At 35.2% G+C, this 24454-nt stretch overlaps 1 protein-coding gene across 3 annotated transcripts in view; it reads left to right on the top strand.

Annotated features, from left to right (window-relative positions):
• MED13L (mediator complex subunit 13L) overlaps positions 1-24454 on the top strand; it is a 282020-nt gene that overhangs the window by 12781 nt on the left and 244785 nt on the right. For all 3 annotated transcript variants that reach the window (XR_011505365.1, XM_044775813.2, XM_044775814.2), the window contains exon 2: positions 19699-19936. Coding sequence is in view for 2 of the 3 variants with exons in the window: in XM_044775813.2 (XP_044631748.2) it covers positions 19699-19936 (238 nt within the window). In the remaining variant the exon portion in view is untranslated. The remainder of the gene's footprint in view (positions 1-19698; positions 19937-24454) is intronic.

The raw sequence follows: 24454 nt of genomic DNA, 5'->3' as shown, positions 1-24454 counted from the left end.
TTACCTTTTATTTAATGCCTAGTCTTTAATAAATGAGAGACAAGACTGAAAAGTGATGTTTGATGCCCGACTGGATGACGTGAAGGAGCTGGAGTTTATTCTGTATGCACAGGGGACTTCCTGAAGGGTTTTAAGGAGGATAAGACATGATCAGATTTATGTTTCAGAGAGAAAACTCATGTGCACTCTGTGGAGTGTGGAGGAACCACAGGTGTGAAGGCTCTTAGAGTAGTCTAGACGTGAGAAATGAGACAGGGCCAGTGGGAATGGAGAGAAATGGATTCAAGTAATATTTTGGAGGTGGAATTGACAGGACTTGGTGACCAATTATATATGTCATAGGAGAGGAATCAAATGGCAAATAGATGTTCTTTTCAAATAGATGTTCTTGGTTTTATGGCATTTGCATTCTTGTGTATGCAAAACAAGGAGGAACAGTTGGCAACATACATGGACAGTAGTTGTTAGTAGAAGACTTACGCTTTGATCACAGATGTGTATGTATGAAAGTATTCACTGAGCCTGGGTTCTTGCTGTTAGATTAAGCCCTACAGAACTCAGAGGTTTAAACCAAACATTAGCACTTATAACCTGCCAGTTTTCAGAAAAGATTTGAGGCAGTGAGAATAAGATTTCTCTCTTAAGTTGAGAATAAGATTTATAAGAGAAGGGAGAGGTGGAGAAAAAAGGTAGGGAAGAAAGGAAAAGGCAGGACTAGTGGGGTGGGTGGAGAAGGGACTTTGGAGAGGTTTGGGTGGTAATGGTGGTGGGGGTGGGAGGTAGGAATCAGAATATTTTGCTGGGGGAAGAGCTCGTGAAATTCTGATTAACAGAAATGGGCATGGAGAAACCCTGACAGGAAGAAAGAAAATGCTGAGGGGGGTACCCTAACAGCAGTTGGCCCTCTCTATCAGCCTTCGTTACATAGGGCCTCTGCTTTTAATAGTGATAAGTGCAGAAAGCAGATACATTTTTCCTCTGTAAACCCACTTTGGGATGTTTTCATTTAGTTTTTTAAAGATTTTGTTATATTAATTTTATGTTGATGATGTTTTTGGTAGGGGGATGAAATGGACTTTGACCCCTGTTTTCCTTCTTGCCTTTGTGCAGATTGCCAGTTTTTAGGAATTGGCATTGTAGATAGCATAGAGAGGACATTTTTAAAGACTGGAAAACTGCGTCTCTTTGGTGCTTATTCCTCATTCTGATTTTGGTTCCTTTAAATGTCCATTCCTGTCGTTCTGGTCTTTGTTTTCTCAGCACTTAGCTTTCCGAGTGGACATTTTTTTTTTATAGGTATTGAGGGTGTAATTTTTATGCCATGTCATGTTTTTATCTCACAGACTGGGAAAAATTTTCCCTTCCTCCCTCCCTCTCTGCCTGTCCCTCCATAGTCTTTCCTTTTTCAGCGCGTTTCTGGGCGCCTGTGCTCTGGACCCTTCCCTGCCCCTGCTGTACTTTTACTTGGCAGCCCCAGTTCTCAGCTAAGCACTAAATGTACATATGCACTTCAGACCTTTTCATGTAATCTCCTTGGTGTGGTGGGGATCCTCTCCAGTTTTGAGTGCACTTACTGGCACAGCGTGTGCTATCCATTGTCGATTGGCTGTAATTCATTCAGCCTTCCCATGTGGCTAGATTTTTCAGTTGCTACCCTGGAGGTCGAGAATTGGCTTCCTTGCAGTTGTCATTTTTCTTTAATTTCTCTCCAAGTGAGGTAGTACTAATGAAATACAAAATATTTCCAAGAAATAAAACTTCCAAGAGATTAAAACTGTAGAAAAATTACCTAGAATCCAGCCATTCCATTAGATCAGATTTACCTCAACTCTTCTATTCTTATTAATGTGCATGTTTTTTGTACATAGATATAAACACAAAGTAAATATAGTTCTTTATTCAGCTGTATGCACTAATATTTTCCATGTGGTTACAATTTTCATAATTAGAATTTTAAGAGAAAAGTCTAATTTATTTTATAAATTTAATAAAAAATTACATCAGTCTCAAATTCAAACAGTATTGAAGGATCTAGTATGAAGGTTCCCATTCCTTATGGGGAGGTAACTACTAGTAGTTTAATTTGTATCATTCCAGGTTTTTTTCTTGTTTTTTCATATATGTTCATGCGCCTATACACATAAGAAGTTTCAAAATTGTTTCTATTAGATATGGAATAAATAAAAATAGTGTGTGTAAATCATACATAAAGTAGAAAGAATCATGATACAGTGAACACCGGTGTACCTAATACCCAGAGTAAGAAAAAACATTTTATCATTTGTGATGTCCTTTGGTGCCCTTCCCTTCCCACTCTCTTTCCTCTCCCTTCAGAGGTAACTATCATCCTGAATTTTATGTTTATCATTCCCTATTTTTTAACAGAGTTTTAATCATGCATATCGTGTGTGTGTGTGTGTGTGTGTGTATATAATTTTATATGTTTTTGAATTTTTTCTTTTAAGATTGGCACTTGAGCTAACATCTGTTGCCAGTCTTCGTTTTCTTCTTCTTCTTTTCCTCCTTCTCCCCAAAACCCCCCAGTACATAGTTGTATATTCTAGTTGTAGGTCCCTCTGGTTGTGCCATGTGGGACGCCACCGCAGTGTGGCTTGATGAGTGGTGCTAGGTCCGCACTCAGGATCTGAACCAGTGAAACCCTGGGCTACCAAAGCAGACTGTGCGAGCTTAACCACTCTGTCACGGGGCCGGCCCCATTTTTGAACGTTTTATAAATGGAGTATACTATCTTCTTTCCCAACTTACTGTTTTAGTTTAATGTTATGTTCCAACAATGTGCAATTATAATTCACTCTTACACCACAGTTTATGCATTGTGTTGATAGTCTTATTTATAGTTTAAAAAATTACAGATAGGGGCTAATTCTCCAATTTTTCCTGCAACATGCTTTTTCCACTTAACATTATCTTAAAATATTTTCAAGTCAGTAAATTTAGATATACCTCATTCTTTATTATTATTATTTTTAACAGTTGTATCCTCTTTCTGAGGATGGGATGTACTATTGTTTATTTAATCATCAACTGTGAGAAACATTAAGATTCAGTGTTTTTCCCTGTAATAGTGCAGTTATGCATTAAATTTTGATAGTTACAGCCATAAATTCTTTAAAAAGATGTGTCAGTGTACATTCCTATGGGCTATATATAAATGCCCAGTTCTTCCATCCTTGTCAATAGTGAAACTTACTCATTTTAATTTTTTCCACTCTGAGCAAAAAATATCTCAATATTTTAATTTTCATTTTCTTTATTTCTAATGAGGTTATGAACATCTTTTCGTACATATAGGTATTCATATTCTGTGAATTTTCTTATTTTTCAACAGTGTTTAATCCCTCAAAAGCCTTTCATTTTCCTTTTTTATTTAAAATTTCCAACCACTCACTAATAGGAACCTGTATGTTATCAGACCTCTACATGTCATGCACATTCTCACCTCAGAGCTTTTGCTCTTTCTAAGAGTGCTTACTGAATGCTGCAGCTGCTGAACTGCTTGCCAGTACATGCATTTTCTCCTTGAGATCCTGATGAGGTAGATACTACTGTTCCTGGTTTTCAGATGAGAAAACTAAAGCAAAAAATTTAAATAACTTGCCCAAGGTCACACGGCCAGCAAGTGATGGAGCTGAAGACTACAGAGCCTGAACGCCTAACCAGTGCATTGTATTGTATGCTCTTCTCCTGCGTAAATCCTTTTAGGGCTTCTGTGAAGCTCCTCCAGCTATTCCTAACGTTGGTCTCTTTCTTCTCTGAGCCTTTTAAAAATTAACAGTGTAGACTGGATAATTTAGCGCAGGCATGAAAGTAGAAATCACTAGAGCATATAGATTTGTCTGAGATTAATGGAGTGATAATACAGTTTACATTTTTTTAAAGTTTTATCAGAGATTAATGGAGTAATAATGCAGCTTTAAATTTCTTCCCACAGATAGGCAGATAGATTTTTTTTCTCTTAGACTACTTTATTCTAAATTGGGGAATCATTTGGAAAATGAAAAATTAGGATAGCTTATTGTTTTGACCAATGACTGGGGCAAGGTAAAAACCTAGGTAATTGCATAGTCTCAAAAAAAATCCACCTCACTGAAAGTCTTTTAGTTTTTTAGAAATAAAAAGCCAGTTGCTGACATTCTCATATCAAAAATGATGTAGTATAGTAACATAATCCTGTGCTTATTGAAAAATAGAGAAGTAGCTTAAACAAGATAGAAATTAATTTCTTTTTTATATACCAGCAGCCTGGAGGCAGGCATTTCAGAACTGGTTTGGTTACTTCTCGGTCATCAAGGGACCCAGGCTCACTCTTTGTTGTTATTCCATTGTCTTTATCACAAGTAGCATATTGTCCAAGATGGCTGTTCAGACTCTTGTCATCATGGTGGCATTCTAGATAGGAAAGAGGAGGAAATGTAGGAAGGCCACACCCTTCCTTTTTAAGGAAATTTAGGAAGTTCCTTACAACCCATCTGGCCATGCTTGTTAATCTCAGGGAGGCTGGGAAATGTAGTTATTTAAGTGGGCACCGTTCTTATCCCCAGCAACAGAGAGTGTATGTTACTGTGGAGGAAGGAGCTGTTCATGTTTGTGTAGCCAATTAACAATGTCTGCTATACAGAGAAAATAATGTAAATTTTTGTTTATAGGTTGTTATTGCAGTTGGGCAAGAAATCATCCTAATGTCACTAATGAACTTCATTAAATAGTTTAGTTCCCAGAAATTTCACAATAGTTCTCTTTTAGTTAAGGTTAATAAATATAAATCATTAACCAGTGTTCTGATGGAGTTAGGTGTGAAAATAATTTTTCAAAAATATTGTATACTTTTTAAAAGATATTCACAGTTATCTTGGAGATGCACAAGATGGTACTTTGGCGATGTTAAGAATAGCTTTTTTTATTTGAGAGATTTTTTTACATGGATTCTTTCGTTAATACATATATTTTTTATTATCCTTATTGAGGTATAATTTACGTAAGAATACAACATACACATTTTAAGCAAGTAAGAACAGTTTCAAGAATTTTGACAAATGCGTATGTCTGTGAAATCACCCCTCACCTCCAGGCAACCCCTGATCTGCTGTTACTGTAGATTCATTGTGCCTTTTCTAGAATTTTTTAATAAATGGAATCATAGAGTATGAAGTCTTCTTTCTCTGACTTCATATTGTTGCTTTAAGTAGGTCACTCCCTTTTATTGCTAAGTAGACCCTTGTATCGGTAGACTTCAATTTGCCTATCCATCCATTTATTGATGATTGTGAACTGTACTGGTTTTCATCTGCTGGTTTTTGTGTGTGGTATGTGTTTTTATTTCTGTAAATAGCTAGGAGTGTACTTGCTGAATGATGTGGGAAATACAGGCTTTACTTTATAAAGCACTGCTAAACTTTTAAAAAATGGTTGTACCGTTTTACATTCCCACCAGCTATGTATGAATTCCAATTGCTATTCCAAGGTAGCAAAGATTCTCTTACGATTTCTTTCAGGAGTTTTATAGTGTTAGTTATTAGGTTTAGGTCTGTAATTAAGTGGTTTGGGTCTGTGATTAAGTGATCCATTTTGAGTCAGTTTTTTTGTGTGATGTGAGGTAAGGGTTGGAGTTGTTTTTGCATGTGGGTATCTGGAAAAGACTGTGCTTTCCCATTGAGTTACCTTGACATCACTGTCAAAAATCAGTTCAGTGTATTGAATGTGTGTGTGTATGCAAGGGTTTATTTCTGGACTCTGCATTCTGTTACTTTGACCTACGTGTCTCTTATGCCAATGTCACACTATCATGATTATTGAAATTTTATAGCATGTTTTGAAATCAGGGTAGATTCTCCGACTTTGTTCTTTTTCAAAATTGTTTTGGCTCTTCTGGGTACTTTGCATTATCAATGTAAGTTTTAGAATCAACCTGTCAGTTTGTTCAAAAGACCCTTCAAAGATTGAGTTGTGATTTTGTTGAATCTGTAGATCAAATTGGGGAGGATTGACGTGTTAACAATTTTAGGTCTTTCAGTCCATAAACATAATCTAGTTTTCCATTTCTTTAGGTCTTTAATTTTTCTCAGCATTGTTGTGTTCTTGGTGTACGGGTCTGGGACATGTGTTTTCAAATTTATCCCTAAGTAGTTCATGTTTTTCCATGCTGTTATAAGTGGCATTGTTTTTAAATATTATTTTCCAGTTGACTGTCAGCGTATAGAAATACAATTAAATTTTGTATATTTATCCTATATACAGCAACTTTCCTAAACTCAATTATTAGTTTTAGTAGCTTTTCTGTAAAGTCCTTTAAGTTTTGTAAATATACATGATGATGTCTGTGAATAAAGATGATGTTATATTTTCCTTTCTGATCTGTATTCCTTTTGTTTCTTTTTTCTTGCTTTATTTCACTGGTTAGGACCTACCGTAAAAGTTGAATAGAAGTGCTAAGAGTGCACCCTTCTTTGTTCCTGTGGGAAGTGTTCAGTCTTTCATCATTAGTTGTGTTAGCTCTATGTTTTTGAACATCCCCTTAATCGGATGAAGTTCCCTTTAATTCCTAGTTTGCTTCATTTTTACCATGAATAGATGTTGAATTTTGTTAAATGTTTGTTTCTGCGTCTAGTGAGATGATCGTAGGTTCATTTTGTTCTTTTAATATGGGGAATTACACTGATGGGTTTTTGAACTAAACTTGATTCAAACTACATTGATGGAGCTTTGAACTAATTCAGCTAAGCTTGAATTCCCAATGTAAACTCCATGTGGAGGGTGTGTTATCATTTTTGTATATTGTTGGATTTGATTTGCTAATAATTTGTTACCAATTTTTTTAAATCCAACTTTACGAAGGATATTGGCGTGTAAATTTCTTGCAATGGTTTTGTCTGATCTTGTAATGTTGGTTTCATAAAGTGATTTGGGAAGTAGTCCCTCCTCTGTTTTCTGGAAAAGTTTATGTAGGACTGGTGGTATTTCTTCCTGAGATGTGTGCTCGACTTTACCAGTGAAGCTGTCTTGGCTTGGAGGATTCTTTGCAGGAAGGTTTTAAATTATGAATTCCACTTCTTTAATAGATACAGGGCTGTTCAGATTTTCTGTTTCTTTTTTGTGTTAGTTTGGTGATTCTTTCAAAGAGTTTGTCCATTTAATCTTAGTAATTGTAGTTACTGGCATAAAGGTGTTTACAATAATTCTATTCTTTCAGTATCTTTAGCATGGGAAGTAATTCCTCCTCTTTCATTCCTGATACAGGTAATTTGTCTTCTCTTTCTCTGATTAGCCTAGTGAGAAGTTCGGCAATTTTATTTATCTTTTAAAATAACTAGCTTTTCGTTTCGTTTTATTGGTTTTCTCTAGTGTTTTTTTAATATTTTGTTTATTCTCTTTTCTTCATTATTTCTTTCCCTCAGTTTACTTTTGGCTTAATTTACATTTCTCTTTCTAGCTTCTGAAGGAAGAAACTTAGAACAATTTTACACCTTTCTTCCTTTCTAATATAAATTTTTTTGTGTTTTAAAGATTGTCACCTGCTAACATCTGTTGCTAATCTTCTCTTTTTTTTTCTTCTTCTTCTCCCCAAAGCCCCCCAGTACATAGTTGTATATTCTAGTTGTAGGTCCTTCTGACGCTGCTATGTGGGATGACACCTCAGTGTGGCCTGACGAGCAGTACCATCCGTGCCCAGGATCCCAACCTGCAAAACCCTGGGCTGCTGAAGTAGAGCGCGGACGTAACCACTCGGCCATGGGGCGGCCCCTCTAATATAAATATTTAAAGCCACAGGTTTCTCTTTGAGCACTTGTATCCCACACATTTTGGTCTATTTTCATAATCAGTCAATTCAAAATATTTGCTAGTTTCCCTTGTGATCTTTTTCTTTGGTCCTATGTGTTTTTTAGAAGTATTATTTACTTTTTAGATTTTGCAGGGGAATGAGGATGTTCTGGATATTTTGTTAATTTCTAATTTAATTCTATTCGGAAATTTCAGTTTTAAAAATTACATTTATATTTGTTTATGGCCCAGCGTATGGTTTCTCTGGGTGAATGTTCCATGAGCATTTGAAAAAATATGTATTCTGTTGTTGGGTATAATGTTTTATAAATGTCACTTTGGTTATGTTGGTTGATAGTGTTGTTCATGTTTTCTATATCCTTATTGATTTTCTGTCTGCTTGTTCTATCAGTTGCTGAGAGGAGGCCTGTTGAAATCTCCAATTATAATTCTGGTTTTGTCAATTTCTCCTTTTAGATATATCAGTTTTTGCTTCATATATTTTGAAGCTTTGTTATTAGGTGCCTACACATTTGGGATTTGTGTCTTGAAGAATTGACATTTTTATCATTACAAAATTTCCCTCTATATTCCTAGTAATAGTCCTCTTGGAGTCAACTTTGATATTAATCTAGCCACTTCAGCTTTCTTATAATTTGTGTTTGCACAATATATCTTTTTCTGTCATTTTCCTTTTAACCTAACTTGTCTATATTTAAGGTGCTTTTTTTGTGGTTAAAGTGGATAATATATAGTTGGGCCTTTTAAAATTTTATTCATTCTAAGAATTTGTCTTTTAATTGTAATAATAGTTAGACTATTTATATTAAATATAATTATATTGGTATGATTGGGTTTAAGTCTGCTATCTTGGCTTTTCCCCCATCTGTCGCATTTGTTCTTTGTTCCTTTTTTTTCTCTTTTCCTACTTGCTTTTGGATTTCTTCAATTTTTTTAATGATTCCTTTTTATCCTCAATATTGGCTTACTAGATATACCTCTTTTACTTTTTGAGTACTGGTCAAGAGTTTATAATGTGCATCTTTATCTTATCACAGTTTACCTCCAAATAATATTAAATTCCTTTATAATGCAAAAACCTTAGAGCAATATACTTCTGTTTTCTCCTTCTGGCTTTTGAGCTATTGTTGTCATACATTTTTCTTCTGTATCTGCTATACAGTCCATGATGTATTATTATTTTTATTGTAAACAGTTAGCTATTCAAGAAATTAAATGAGAAAACATGTTTTATATTTATTTATATATTAACTATTTCTGGTGCTCCTATCTTTTGTGTAGATCCCGGTTTCCATCTGATATTTTTCTTGCATCTGAAGAAACTTTTTTTAGGCATTTATACTAGTTACTTTTATTGCAGTGCAGTTCCATTGGCTTCTGTTCATCTGAAAAAAAAATCTGTATTTTACCTTCATTTTTGAAGGATATTTGTGCTTGATCTAGAACTCTAGATAAGGAGATTTTTTTTCCTTTCTATGTGTTCCATTGTTTTCTGGCTTGCATATTTTCTGATGAGAAGTCTGTTGTAAATATTGTCTTTGTTTCCCCTTATGTAATGTGTCATGTTTCCTCTTGACAGCTTTTAAGATTTTTCTTTTTGTCACTGGTTTTCATAAATTTAATTTGATGTGTTTTGGTGTATGTTTTTTTTTTTTCATGCTGCTTTGGGTTCACTGAACTCCTTCGTTCTGAGATTTATTGTTCTCATGAAATTCGGGGACAATTTGGCCATTATTCAAAAATGCCTTTTTCCCCTCCCTTCACCTCTTTTGATTTCTGAGACCCTAATTACATGTATATCAGATTGCTTGATATTATTCTGACTGCCTTGGCTTTACTCATTATTCTTTCTGCTTTTTAAAATTCTCTGTTTTTCAGCTTGGATAATTATATTGTATGTTTTCAAGTCCACTGACCTTTTTTTTTGGCATTACTTAATCTGCTGTTAAACCCATTTAGTGCATTTTTCGTTTCATATTTTGCATATTTGAGGTATAGAAATTTTCTCTCTTCCATTTCTGTCTTTATTAAGTCTGTGTTTTCCTTTAAATCCTTGACCATACTTATAATAACTGTTTTAAAAAATAATTTTTAATTCCATCGTCACTCTAATTTCTGGGTTTGTTTCTTTTCACTGACTTTTCTTCTGTCCATGGGTCTCCTTTTGCTACTTCTTTGAATGTCTGGTATTTTTTATTAGATGCTGGACATTGTGAATATTATGTTGTTGAAAATCTGGATTTTATTTCTTTAAAGATTTGAATGTTGTTTTGGCTGGCAGATAAGTTACTTGTAGATGAGATAATGATGAGGAGGATGATGATTTCTGAGGCTCGATTATTAGGGTGGGTTAGATCAGTCTTTATGTTAGGCCTAGTTTCCTGCTTTTGAACCGTGACTCTTCTCTGGTCTCTATTTAAGGCCCAAGGTATTTAACAATGTTTTTCACTCTGTTCAGAAGTAGACTGTCTCCCAGCTTTGTGTGAGCTGTTAGAATGATAGCTCTCTAGTAGTTCTTTGCCTGGCCCCGTTGAATTTTACTGTTTGAATGTGCAGCTTAGTATTTAAGAACAGTCTCAAATGAACCTCTATCAGATCTCTAGAGCTCTTTTTCTGCATCTTCTCTCCTTTCTGGTGATGTGCTCTCACAAATTCCAGCTGCCTCAGGCTTTATGGGACCCACCTCATTTGTTTTCCTTCTTTCAGGAGATCCTAGCTCTGTTATCCAGTATCTTAAAACAGTAGTTTCATATTTTTTGTCTAGATTTCTAGTTTATGGTGAGAGGACAATTCTGGTGCTTCTTATTTATATGGGTAATGTCATATTTGCCTGTGTATGTTATTCTAGTTTAGGGATCAGCAAACTTTTTCTTGTAGGACCAGAGAGTAATTAATTCAGGCTGTGGGCATACAGTCTCATTTGCAACTACTCAACCCTGTAGTTGTAGTGTGGAAGCAGTCACAGACAGTATGTAAATAAATGGACATAGTTCTATACTAATAAAACTTTATTTTCAAAAACAAGTGGCCAGCCTGCAGGCTACAGTTTGCCAATCTCTAACCTAGTTGACTGAGATACAAACAATATTAGAGTTATGAAATCTTATGGTTTGAAGGAAAGAATTCTTGTGATTCATGTTTCAGATTTGAAAGGAACCTTATAAATCATATTGTCCAATCAACGCTTTGATGTTTGAAACCATCTAGTATTGACCAGTTTCTCCTTAAGCCCCCATATCTGTGATTCTCAGGGATCTCAGTCAGGGATTCTTTCTTGAGGGAGTGCTTGCTGTTGTTGTTTTAATCATCAGTTTTTCCATTTGATTCTCTGTCACCACTTGGCTCTGGGCTGAGCAAATCATATTCATCTTCTACATAGCAGTTTTTCATATAATTGAAGACTTTTCAAATTTCTTCCGAATCTTCTTAACTCCATATTAAATTCATTCAACTTAATTCCACTGTGGCTTTATTCTTTCATATGATTTTTGCTGCCATGTTTATTTGCTTGAAAGGATTGAACATAAGGCCATATAGCCTCTAGCCATATGGCGTGTTTAGGTTTCCTCACTAACCTAAGTCCTTCCTCTGTTAATTTGTTCTGCTCTATCTAGATTCCTCTCAAAGTATGGAGCTAGGAGCTGAAAGCAGCATTGACCAGTGACTTGATAAGGAAGATCTGTTGTATAGGATCTAGATACTGTACTTTTATTAATGTGGCTTAAGATGGCAGTAACTTTCTTAGTAGTTGCTTCACATTGTTCAATTATGTTAAACTTATGTCAGATTATACTTCTGAGCCCTTTTCACTTATGCTTCTGCTAAAACAGCTGCTTAACTTTTATCTTTGTTTTTAAATTAATATTGGTAAACTGAGGGCTGAAAAGAAATTACAGTTGAGGAAGAAAAAAGTTACTGTGAATCAGCAAAATATCTATGTTAAAAGGCATCTTCGATATACAACTTGATTTTATGGGGAATTACCACATTGCATTTTTCACAACATGAAAATACCGTATTAGATGAGAATTGCATGGGATTGTCCAGTGTCCTGTTGTCCTCAGCCCCTCCGCAGAGGGAATCCCTGGCAAGCTGCTTAGCTATGAGTGGAAGAGTATGATTAGAGCTAGGTGGGAGGGAGCATGCAGGTGGAAGTATGTCTCTGCCCAGCTGGAGTTTTGATCATCTAAAATGGAGAAAAGAAACAGACAACAACAATACACTGTTTTAGCACATGGTAAATAACCTTTTGGCTTTTGTGACACAGTTTATGGGATACTAAGTTGTTCTTAAGCTTAGGAATTTGTCTAGAATCAGTCTATAAAATGGTACAAGTGGGTTCTCAATATTAGTAGTAACTTTTTGTATGCATTCAGCATATTTTGCTACCACATTTTTGGTTTTATTTATTTTTTTTTTAAATCAGAGTTGTGTTCTTAAACAAATAAGTCACGTGCTGCATAACGACATTTCAGTCCACGGTAGACTGCATAGACAACGGTAGTCCCATGAGATGAGTACCGTATAGCCTCTTTGTGCAGTAGGCTGTACCATCTAGGTTTGTGTTAGTACACTCTGTGATCTTTGCACAAGGACAAAATTGCCTCATGAAGCATTTCTCAGATCCTATCCCTGTCGTTAAATGACGCATGACTGCAGTTCTAAAAGGTTTATACGAATAGCATTTCCCTGGTCTCCGACCCTATTTTACCTTGTCTAGAGGCAAATACTTTCATCCCCTTTTGTTGATTGTCTTGATTCTTAAGAGTTTCTAAATACTAAGCTTCTAGTTACTTTTAGGTTTTTAAATTCTGTATCTTTCACTATGAAGATGAGGAATTAACTCATTCTTGCAAGCTCCTACAAAGCAAATATACTTTTCCCATCCTTCCATTTTACCAGAATAGTTATATAGTAATTTTGGTTAGCTCAGTATTCAGTGTTAACATTCATTTGATTATTTTAATATATGGCTTAGCTGTATAGTAAACTGATTACTTTTCCTTTTCTGGTAACTTGAAGATGGTAATTATCTTCTTTTTTTTTTGTTGTTTACTTCTGTATGTTTTTAACTAACTCATCCCCAAACTTTTTGCCTTTGAAGCCTTTCAGATATATCAGGTGTCCTGTCAGTCTTCTCTTGTTGACGAAGTCTTTCCTGAAGCCATCTGACCTGTAGTTCTGTGGATTTGTTCCCCTCTACGGTGGTGTGCAGTTGACAACCTGGAATCATCTGATTGTTCTCTGTAATCTTAGGGATTCATTTTGCTCCCTCCCATGTTGGATCTATTTCCTGAATCTCACATCTTCTTACTTGGTTTATTCCCTTTTTTTGGTAGGGGACACCTCCAGTAGCTCCCTGAGAAAGGGTGCTTGTTTTAAGACCTTGCATATTTTAAAATGTATTTATTCTATTTCTATGCATAAGAGATAATTTAGATTGGCAAGGATATCTTGTTTGGAATAGTTTTCCTTTAGAGTTTTGGAGTTATCACACCATTGCCTTCTTGCTTTTGGTATTGCTGTTGAGAAGTCAGAAATCTTTCTGATTCCTGATTCTTTGTATGTGACCTCTTCACCATGTGGAAGCTTGAAGGACTTTCTCTTTGTCTGCAGTGTGTTGAAAGTTTATAATAATATGCCTTCCCCTGAGTCTCTTTTAAACTGTTGTTCTGGATCCTCAGAGAGCTCTTTCAATCTAGAAATTCACATTCTTTTTTCTGGGAAATTTTCCTAATTATTTTATTGATCATTTCCTCTTTTTCATTTTCAGTGTTTTCTGTTTCTGAAAGCTTTTGTATTCTATTTTGAACTTCCTAGGCTGCTCCTCTGATTTTGTCTTCCCCAACCCACTATTTTTCAATTTTGTTTATTTGTTTTACTTTCTGAAAGATTTCCTAAACTTTACCTTCCAGCCCTTCTATTGAGTTTTATCATTTTTGGCATCATTATTTAAAAATTTCCAGGAGCTCTCTTTTAGTTCTCTCTTCTTCTTTTCTGAAAAGTTTATCTCTTTGAGAATATTAATGATAGACTTTTTGAAAAGTGTTCTTCTTCCGTTGTAGTCTGTTTCCTCCAAGTTGCTTTGCTATTCATTTTTTGTCTCTGTAATTCCTCAGTGTTTTTTCTCAACTATTTAGTAATTCCTGCTTGTCTGTTCATGTTTAGGGATGGTAGACTAAAAAACTGCTTGAAGTTCTGAGTATGTGAGTGACATTTGTTTGCCCTACATGTCGCTGATCTGGGTTGGCTCCTTAGTTGGGGAGCCTCTGATGTCAGTATCTTGAGGTCTTTTCTCTTGAGCTGGTCAGATTTCCCAGAAAATATTTTCTCAGGCTCCTTTCTAGGGGATGAGAGACTGTCTGCCACCTTTCTGGGTGCTGAAAAGGAGCTGGTGGGAGAGAGTGGTTTTTGACCTTCCTTCTGTAATGCTCACCTAATGCACTGTTTTCACTCTGGTTCCCTGCCCTCAGTGCACCTGTGTCCCCAGTCCAGACACCCTCAATTTTACTGGCCCCAGACAATATTCTTCCAATAAATTTGCTGTGTTAAAGACGGGCAGTGGGGAGGGTACCTGACTTCTGAGTGCCTTCTAAGCAGGCTTTCAGCAAGTTTTCCTTATTTTATCTCCTCTTTGCCTTTCATCCCTACTTCCACAGATACTTGTGTTTGTAATTCCTGAGGCCGAGGGGATTCTGTGTAAATTGGGTTGTATCTCTGCTTTCTTCATAGCTAGGATTCAGTTTTCTTAGGTATAATAAGCCTCTTTACCTCTTGAACATCTGCTTCTTAGCTTTCAAAATCTTGATGCTCTCTTCTCCTCTCCTACCTACCATTGTGATTTTATGATTTGAGGGGAAAAAAAAAAGAAACAAACTTCTTTACTGATGTTTTAGAGGGATTTAAGAGAGAGCAAAAGCAGATGTGTGTGTTTACTCTGCCGTCGTTACCTCGAGCTGAGTAGTTATGTTTTAACAGAAGTTTTCTATTATCCTGACTTTTTTCCTTCCTATGACTTGAATTGAGGGGTGACTTAATATGTTTACCCTGTTTCCCTGATCTACTAGAGGAGTGACCCTGTCACAGGAGGAGGTGAGTGAGGCCGACTTGGAGTTTCCTAGTGCTCTCAGGGTAGCCTCTGATGATCGCAGCTGCCTTTTCTACACACCATCCTAGAATCCTGCCTGGGATTGATATTAAGCTAATTGCTCTGTAGTTTGAGAACTCTTTCTTTCAACTCTTTCTTGAAAATTCAGATGTCTTCTGGCAGCTGTCCTATTCTTAGTGATCATTCTAAGGCATCTAATAAAGGTTCAGTCTGATTTACGAGTTTCCTTTGTGAGTGGGATGTAATTAGCCTGGGCAGGGAGACTGGAACTCATTTATAGTGTCTAGATCAGCTGTGTCACTTCACAGGTCGGGAAGCTGAGGTGCCCTGAGATGGAGTAGATTTCCTAATATCATACAGGTAAACAGTTGAAAACCTAGGGCTTGAACCCAAATCTCCTGACCTCCAATCAGTGTTCTTTCCATGATACTACACCGTGGGTTCATTTTTAACAAGGCTTGTTAGTTTTACTCTATTCCATGACCTCTGAATACAGTTTTAACTCCCGGGAGCCACATTTCAAGTATATGCTGTTGGTCATGAGGGATCTGATTGCAGTGGGTCAGTGCAAATAAATAACCTCTACTGGGAGAATTTATCAGCTCATTTCCTATGTATAGTACCTAAAGAATAGGGCATTAAGAATCAATATAAAATTTCTTTAAATATGTTCATGCTGTTAGAAAGTGCATTTATCCAGATTCTGTTGTAATCTATTTAATTTGAACCATTCTGAAATGACTCTAGTGGTCTTCTGTTTAGGCTATTGGAGTCTCCCCCTGTTTACGTTCAGTTTTCTGAGGATCTTGACTACCTGCACAACAGATACCAGCCATTGCTTAGAAAATTTCCCTCCAGTCTCTCCTGCTCTTAGAATAGTTATCTTCTTGGTTGGTTATATATATCCTCTAAGAATTAGCTTGTATAGATGCAGTCTGATAGTCGTAACATGTAAAAGAAGGCAAATGTGTAATTATCCGAGTGAAATAAGTGTCTTTTATTCTTGGGGTGGTGTGTGGGCACTCAGACTAGTTTTCTTAATACCTTGGAAGACTAAAGAAAGCTTCATGAACTTTCTTAAATTAGAAAGCATGGCCATGAGCACTTGTCTAAATTGAGTTGATGACAGTTTCTTTGTACTATTTTATGATCCTCTAGGGCTAATTTTTACCATTAACCCTATGAAGCAGCATGGCAGAGTGGAAAGAATATATACTTTAAATCCAGTTGTATTTGGGATCTGCCATTTCCTACCTGTGTGACGATGGGAGAATTATTTAGCCTTTCTGAGTGTTAATATCTTCAGCTGTCTGTTTATGAAGATTAGAAGTTATATATGAGGACTCTAGTGTGATGCCTCGTATTAGAAATGATATGTGAAGACCGTAGTATGGTGCCTGGTATTAAGTAGGTGATAAATAAATGATGATGGTTGTGCTTATTATTATATATATATGTACATACTGGTTTTGTTCCTTATATATTTTAATTTCATCTTTTTGATTCTATATTTTAAAAACCATGTTATTTTAAACTTAAGTTATGAATTGTTCATCTTTGACAGTGAGAAATACTGCATTTTTGGGGTAATTTGTATCTAGAAATATTTTAAAAGATTGCTTCATAATTTTGAAATCATTAGATAAAGAATTTTGAGTCTTGGAGGTATATGTTATCAGAAACTGGGTCAACAGAACTCTGTGTGGAATTGATTTTTAGGTATAAACGTGATCATGGCATATGAGAACATATTTTAGTCTAGTTGAATATACATCCATGATAGGAATTCTTTTTCTTCGACAAAGTATTTTAGTTATCACTAAGTCGTCTTTCCTCTTATCACATTAATACAAAACTTAAAGTTAAGTCTTTGAAAGTTCAGTTTCTACTTAGTTGTCTCTATTAGGCTTGAATGGTGTTTCATTGTCACATTTTTCAATGAAGACTGGTATAATATTTAATTTAGCTTTAAGGTAAAGGAACTAAATTGTTTTAAAATAATTGGACATTTTCAGTTCTTTTGGCTGAATTAGTTATGAATTGATTGTTTGTAGCCTTGTTGTTATGCCACTTGCATTTATGTTACATCACTTGCTAGAACAACTCCATAAAGAATATAGAGCAGGTGGCAGTGGCTTTCCTTTACCACTGAGACCCTAGAAGCACCGATAGGAAGTTAGTGGAAGTGCTAGGATTAGGAAACCGTTCTCTTGAATCAAAGCCAAATAGTTTGTCTGCTGCACCATGCTGGATGTTACAGGTGAAAGTATTCTAGTGAGTACATTACTGTTCATAGATTTTCTGGGGGGCTTACTCACTTGATCTTTAAATCTCTGATATCAATCTTAATTTTCTAACCTTTTAAATATGGTTAATGTAAGTATTAGTAATTCATATTAACTGGTATCTTTTTATTCCCCCTCTCGACTTCCTCCCCCTCCCATCCCGCAGTATCCTTAGGCACAGAACACTAGCTTAGGTGATAATAAGAAAAGTTAATCTTCTACTTAACTTTTCTGATTTCGGTTGCCCCTTTTTAGACTTTTTATTTAATTTCTTTCTTTGACACTTATTTAAAAATTGATATTGGGCTTTCTGATTAAAACACACACACGCATTACTTTTATTTGAAGAAACAAAGAAACTTGTGTGACAGAAAAACAAAGGATATGAACAGACAATTCAAAGGGAAATAGTGGTAGTACTACTAGTAATGTTAACAGCATCATATGTACTTTTTGCCATGTGCTAGGCACTGTCCTAAGTGCTTTATGTATGTACTAACTAATTTAACCAACTCTATAAATACCATTATCCTCATTTTACTCGTGAGGCAGCTGAGAGACAAAGGTTAAGTAACTAGCTCTAGGTACTTGCTGCTTATAGCTGGTAAGTGCAGAGTTGAGATTTGAACCCAGGAAGCCTGCCCCAGGTTATACTTCTGATTAAATATATGATAATGACTTCCTCTAAGCAGAACAAGGATTATAAATTAGTACAAGGACATACCATTCTATTAAATTGGCAGGTATTTTAAAAGATATGCAATTTAGAAGGAGGTTATTTGTATTGGTGGGACTATTAATTGAAAAGCAGTATGGTAGCACTCATCCATGGGTCTTAAAATATTCATATTCATTGGTAATTCTACATCAGGCAGTCTCTCCTAAGGAAATAATCAGGAAAATAACACTGTTCAAGGATGCTCACCAATTATGATAATTATAATAGTGAAAAAAGGGGAAAGATTGTCCAGTTGTTAGGGAATAAATTGTATTTTTTCCAAACAGTGAATAAATGTTATGCAAACACTAAAAATTCACTATGAAGAATCATTAGTGATATATACAAATATTTATAATAAATGAAAAAGCAGGCTATAAAACCATGCGGTATTGTTCCAACTTTAAAAATGTATATGTACAGAAAAACAAGAAGGACATACAGTAAGATGCTAATAATTATTTCTGATGTGATTATAGAAAATATCTCTGGTTTACTTTTTATTTATATTATTTATTTTTGAGCTTTTTGCATTGGCCGTGTAGTGCCTTTATAGTCAGAGGAAACCAAGTAGCATAAAAGGAAAGCCTAAATGATGCCAGTACCAGCTTTTACTAAGAATATTCATTCGAGATTAGATTTGCATATCTCACAGTGTAAAAAGATAAATTACTGATTTTCAGTTTTAGTTTGGATATTATTTTTGGAACCATTTTTTTGTGAAGTCTTTTATTTTGGATTGAGGAAAATTGATATTCTTTTCTTAAATGTGTTCATTATAGTGATTGATTGTTTTATCACTTTTAAATTGGCTTCAGTTATATTAGTGGAAGATACAGTTATTTTTCTACCCGGTGGTACTGGGTTTTTGAACAACAACTTGTTGACAAAACTTATTAATTTGGTGGTGGGGAGTGGGAAGGGACAGTGTGAGTGAGTAAGGAGTGAATGCAGGGACCCGTGGACTGTTTGCTGCAGAATTATATTATGGATCAGTTTTACTGTCAATTTTGGATACATAGTTGTAGTTTATAGCTTCTTAAGTAAGGAATTCAACTTTTGTTTGCCTTAAAACATCTTTGAAGTTTAGTTCCTTAAACCTAAGATTTAAGAAATTTTAAAATATAATTCTATGTAATAAAACAAAGATATGAGTTCTGCTCTCATCTGGTTTAAAGTTCCCATGTTTTAAAATGTATTTAAAAAACAAAAGACCACATTAGGGAATTGTTATAGAAGCAAAGCTTTTCTGTGTGCTGCATGTTAAATAACATGAATAAATTGTTGGTAACTTTGCATCAGTTTTATGAGCAGCTTTTTTTGGCATTCGTAATGAAGCCCATGGTACTGCATGCTAATAACTATTTCTCTGATTAAAAAGGATTTAAACTGTAGCTTCTGGATGGGAAGAAATTGAGGCACTCCTTTAAAAGAAATTGTTGCAATTCTGCAAACTTACTTTTTAAACTCTGATTTCTATATATAATTTATGAATGAATAAAGAGCAATAACGTAGAAAATAGTTTTATACAGAGAGACTTTACACTAAATGTTTAGGTAAAAAATGATTCAAAAGAAAATAATGATTATCTGTTTGTTGTATTTTGGTATTTAATATAAAGAGCTAGGTAGAAGTCTTGATAGGAAGAAATGACTTTTTTTCCTCTTTAAAAACCAAGAAGAATTGACATACATTATTCAGTGGGTGAAATCTTATGATGTGAAGTGTAGTGTAAATATTTATTTTCGTACATTTGCTGATTTGTGTTGTAATTTTCTTGTCTTTCCAGGCTGAACTCACGGGAATCAAATGGCGTAGGTACAATTTTGGAGGGCACGGGGACTGTGGACCCATAATTTCAGCCCCAGCCCAAGATGATCCAATCCTGTTAAGTTTCATCCGCTGTCTGCAAGCCAACTTGCTGTGTGTATGGCGTCGTGATGTCAAACCAGATTGCAAAGAGTTATGGATATTCTGGTGGGGAGACGAACCCAACCTGGTGGGTGTAATACATCATGAACTGCAGGGTAAGGTTTTTGTTTTTTCTTAAAAATTACTTGGGTCATATACTTTTGGAACAGTGGTAAATTCCGAACAGGTTATTAAGACTAGCTGAGAAGAAAACCCCAAGTGTTTCATGGGTGTGTCTCTCAAAAGGAGCATTCTCACTCACCCCTCCTCTTTCCACTCCCGTTTTTTTTGAATTCTCTTGTCCTTTCCCACATGCTGGGAATCAGAACCTTGTGAGCCACTATTATTAAAGGAAAGTATTGTGTCCCCTGGGTATGTTGGTTTGGAAACAAGGCTAAAATTCAGTTTTAAAATGATAGTGAATTGTGAGTAATTAGCAAGTTAGTGAGATGAACAGAACTGTTTTCTTGGACTGTGGCTGTTGTGGTTCATTGCCAGCTGAACTCTGTGGAAAATAGTGAAGTGATAATAGAAACATAGTGCAAGCCTTAGTGGACTAAATTATGAGATGACATTGGGTAGTATTTTGGAGAAAGATTAACATAAAGGTTCTGGTCTGATTTTGGCATGGTAAGTTTTCCTTTGCTTTGTTCCTACTTTTTATGTAATTAGGGGATTCTAGGAAATATTTGCTGCAATGTTGCCTAATTTTTAACTTCAGATTACATCTGACATCTGGAAACTTTGAATTAATATAAGAGTTTCATTATTCAGAGCTACTTTTTTATATTTACCACAGATTTATAACCAGAGGAAATTTTACCAATATTCTTTGTATTTCTAGTAAAAGTTTTACCTCTTTACCTAAATGTTTGTATCTAATATGCTAAGGAATTTTTCTAAATCAAGACTAATTCTAATGTTAGGATAGGGCATTAACTCCTTTTGACTTAGTCTCCTAGAGCCAACTTTTATGGTGTTCAGACTATATTTTGTTAATTTGTGGTTGAAAAAGTTCAGATAGTATTTGAAATGTTTTGTTAGTTGATATGTTTAACATTTTTTTAAGGAAGGAGCGAGACTAACTTGAATGTATATTTGAAGGTCTGTTCTAAATAGTGCCTCAATTTCCCTAAAGGATTTCCTGCCAACTTCTGACACCTTCCTAGCTTTTCCTTGCAGCCATTTTTTATCTGTGATATCTCCTGCCACAACAGCCAGAGGGCAGTAAACCACAGTGGACTAATTGAACTGTTTACGTTTTAGTCCGTTTGTCTATTCAACTCAAACTTTCCTCCTCATGTTTTTTAGAGTGTTTGTTTTATAAATGTAAAAACTCTTTCTGGGTAAGATTGCTTACTTAGCTGGTTAATCAGCAAAATCTCAGAACTTACAGACATCTCAAAGCTTATTTCATGTAGTGAGCAGGGAACTCAGGTAAGATTAGTTTCATACATCTGGATTCTGTTTATCAGGATTTTAAAAATAAGATACCTCCTAGAACATACTTACAGAGTTTATATTTATCCATTTAAATATCAGTGTATATTTTTGTTCTTTTAAAAATTTTATACATGTAGTAGAAGAATGTAACATTATTGATTGTTTTAGTTTCTTTTGCCTTTATTTTTCCTGATTGTTTCTGACTCTTAATCTCCTTACATTTCTCTACTCCACATTGATCCCTTGTTTTAACTTTTTGGTCTGGTCTTTATTTGTTGATGATTTGTGCTGCAAATCATCGTTTTATGATGATGATGAAACCAAACACAACTGTTAATTAGGTTTATTTAGTTGATGTATAGGGTAAGGTTGTTTATATCCATATCAAGAAAGCACATGATCAGTGTTCTTAGAAATAACTCATTAAGTTATCGTGTTATTTCTCATGGACTTTGTTACTGAGTTAACAGAAAGACTAGGCTATTTAAATTTTTTGTAGTTGCTTTAGATTTCATATGTAGATTCATTAATAAGTATTTTTGTGGTAAAGAATTAAGCAAAGATTAACTTCTTTTTAAATTGTTTTTATAAATTACAGAAATACTGCATTTTAGTTAGAAAAATAGGAAAGCAGAACCGCCAAATGAAGAGAACAAAGAAACAAAAATTCTGAAGTCTAAGACAGTGTGTTAATATTTGGCGTTTTTATGTGTAAATGGAATTGGTGTCATACTGTTTTGTAACCCAGTCCTTTTCTCTTAACATTATGTTGTGCATGTTTTCTCATGAGAATGATTACTTTCTATTTTTATTTGCTTTTTCGTATTGAGTCCAAAAATGGGGTAAATTGTTTATTCCTTTGCATGTCGCCAGGGAAGTGTTACAGTGAGGAAACAATCCTAACTTTGTTAAGTACATGTACTCTTTTTACTCTGTTGAATTTGTGAAAGTTATGAGGCTGAAGCATATGAAGTATCCATTTTTGTAGGTAAAAGTGGATGAAAAACAGTAGTTTTATCCGGTTCAACGTAATATTAGGAAGTATTTGAAACTTAATTAGAAGAATGAGTGGCGTAAAGACCACTTTGATTCCCTGTGGGAGAATGTGGCGTGTAGAGCTATCATCAAAAAGGGATACAGAGGGAGTATTTTAATTGGTAGCCATACAAATTGAGGATATTTTGGAATCACTTTCATTCCCTAATATATGTAAGAGTCATTTCATTTTGGGTAAAATAAATTTTAGTAGAACCCTGTTAACTTTAAGCATGGTAGTACCATTATTTGCAGCATTTTATTTTTATAAGGACATTTTACTTATTGTTCCTTAAAATGCTTTTTAGTTATGTTATGAGGCGTTTCCCTTTGTGTTTACAGTGTCCCCAAAATAGCATACTACTAACATCCTGACAGTAAAATATACTACCAAAGCAACCATCTTAGATTTAAATGTGTAAGGTATCCCGATAGAAAGAGAATAATCCTACAGGATACACATGCAAGTTAGTTTTATAATATTAGACTCTTTGTTTAAATGCTTGAAATATTTTTGAAATAGTCTGAGAGAAGACTAAAACACGTTTATAACCTGTCCCTGTCACTTGCATAAACACATTTGGGCTCTTGTGGGGGGACTTGCTGTTTCTATTGTGTGGCATAGTGGTTCAGAGAATGGGCTTGGGTTTGTATCCCTGCTCTGTCACTTGCTAGCTGTGTATCCCTGGTCAATTAATTTAACTTATTGGTGCCTCAGTTTCCTCACTGTCAATTGGGTTATAAGGATACAAAAAGTTAAAGTACTTAAAACAGCACAGAGAACCATCTGTAATTATAACTATTGCTGCTGCTACTATGATGACAACCATGAACTCGTACATCAAAATTAAAACGTTTTGGCATTTTTTAAACAGTTGGTTTATTCTGCATAGCATTCAATGCTTGCTAATGTTCATCAAATATTACTTTTTTATTTTTTTAATCGATTTCGTAATAGTTTACATCATTGTGAAATTTCAGTTGTACATTATTTCTTGTCTGTCACCATATGAGTGCTCCCTTCACCCCCTGTGCCCACCCTCCACCCTCCTTCCCCTGGTAACCCGTGAACCGTTCTCTTTGTCCTTGTGTTTATCTATCTTCCACATATGAGTGAAGTCATATGGTGTTCGTCTTTCTCAGTCTGGCTTATTTCGCTTAACATAAAACCCTTCAGGTCCATCCATGTTGTTGCAAACGTCAAATATTAACTTTTAAAGTGTGCCTTTGAGTTGAAGTAATCATATTTTTGAGTGTGAGTTTTAATGTTTGGGTGGAGTAACTGGGAATAATAAAATGTTAGAGCATCAAAGCTGCCCCCTGCTCATATGAAATTTGTCTAGACTTATGCTATAAACAAAATTTCATAGTGAATCTTGAATTGTGTTATAAAGAGGTCAGAACTTCAAGATTTGAGTCTGTTGGATCCCCTGTAAGGTAGATTTGTAACTTTATTGCCTTTTCCACATAGTGGTGTTTAAGCAGGGCACTGGCTGAGCACCAAATATAGGTATGTGTCCTTCCTTGTGTTCATACCTCTATCAGTGGGGCCAGTTATAGGGGTTTGATGTAATCTCTACCCTTGGTAAGTTTATAGACTAAAAAGGGTTTAAGACAAGCACACAAATATGTATAAAGTGGAGAACACTGTATGTATGTAAGAGAAATACACAGGCATGCGTTGCTTAATGATGGGGATACTTTCTGAGAAATGCGTCGTTAGACAACTCCTTTGTTGTTGGAATATCATAGAGTGTACGTATGCAAACCTGTATGGAATAGCATACAGCACACCTGCCTCTGTGGCACTAATCTATGGAACTGCTGTTATATGTGCAGTTCCTCATTGACTGAAACATCGTTACCTGGCGCATGACTGTAGTAGATTGATTACTTTCCAAATGGGCAGACATGCACTTGCAGGACTAATGCGTAAGTGTTCCATAAACTTATAACAGCAACATTGTGAGCCCTAGTGCCAAACATTCTTGGTTTCTGGTCCGTTTATTCAACCTCTAACTTTTGGCAAGACCTAAATTGAAATTTATTTTCCTCTAATTTAGAATATTCCCCAGGTTGTCTTTTTTTTTTTTGGATCCTTCAGTGATATTGGTGTCATTTGAAGGGAACAGTTCGGTTGTCCTGTCAGATGTTCC

This window comes from Equus asinus, chromosome 8, assembly GCF_041296235.1.
Source record: "Equus asinus isolate D_3611 breed Donkey chromosome 8, EquAss-T2T_v2, whole genome shotgun sequence".
Classification (NCBI taxonomy): domain Eukaryota; kingdom Metazoa; phylum Chordata; class Mammalia; order Perissodactyla; family Equidae; genus Equus; species Equus asinus.
The sequence above is the reverse complement of the archived record's forward strand: the minus strand, read 5'-3'. Positions and strand labels throughout refer to the sequence as shown.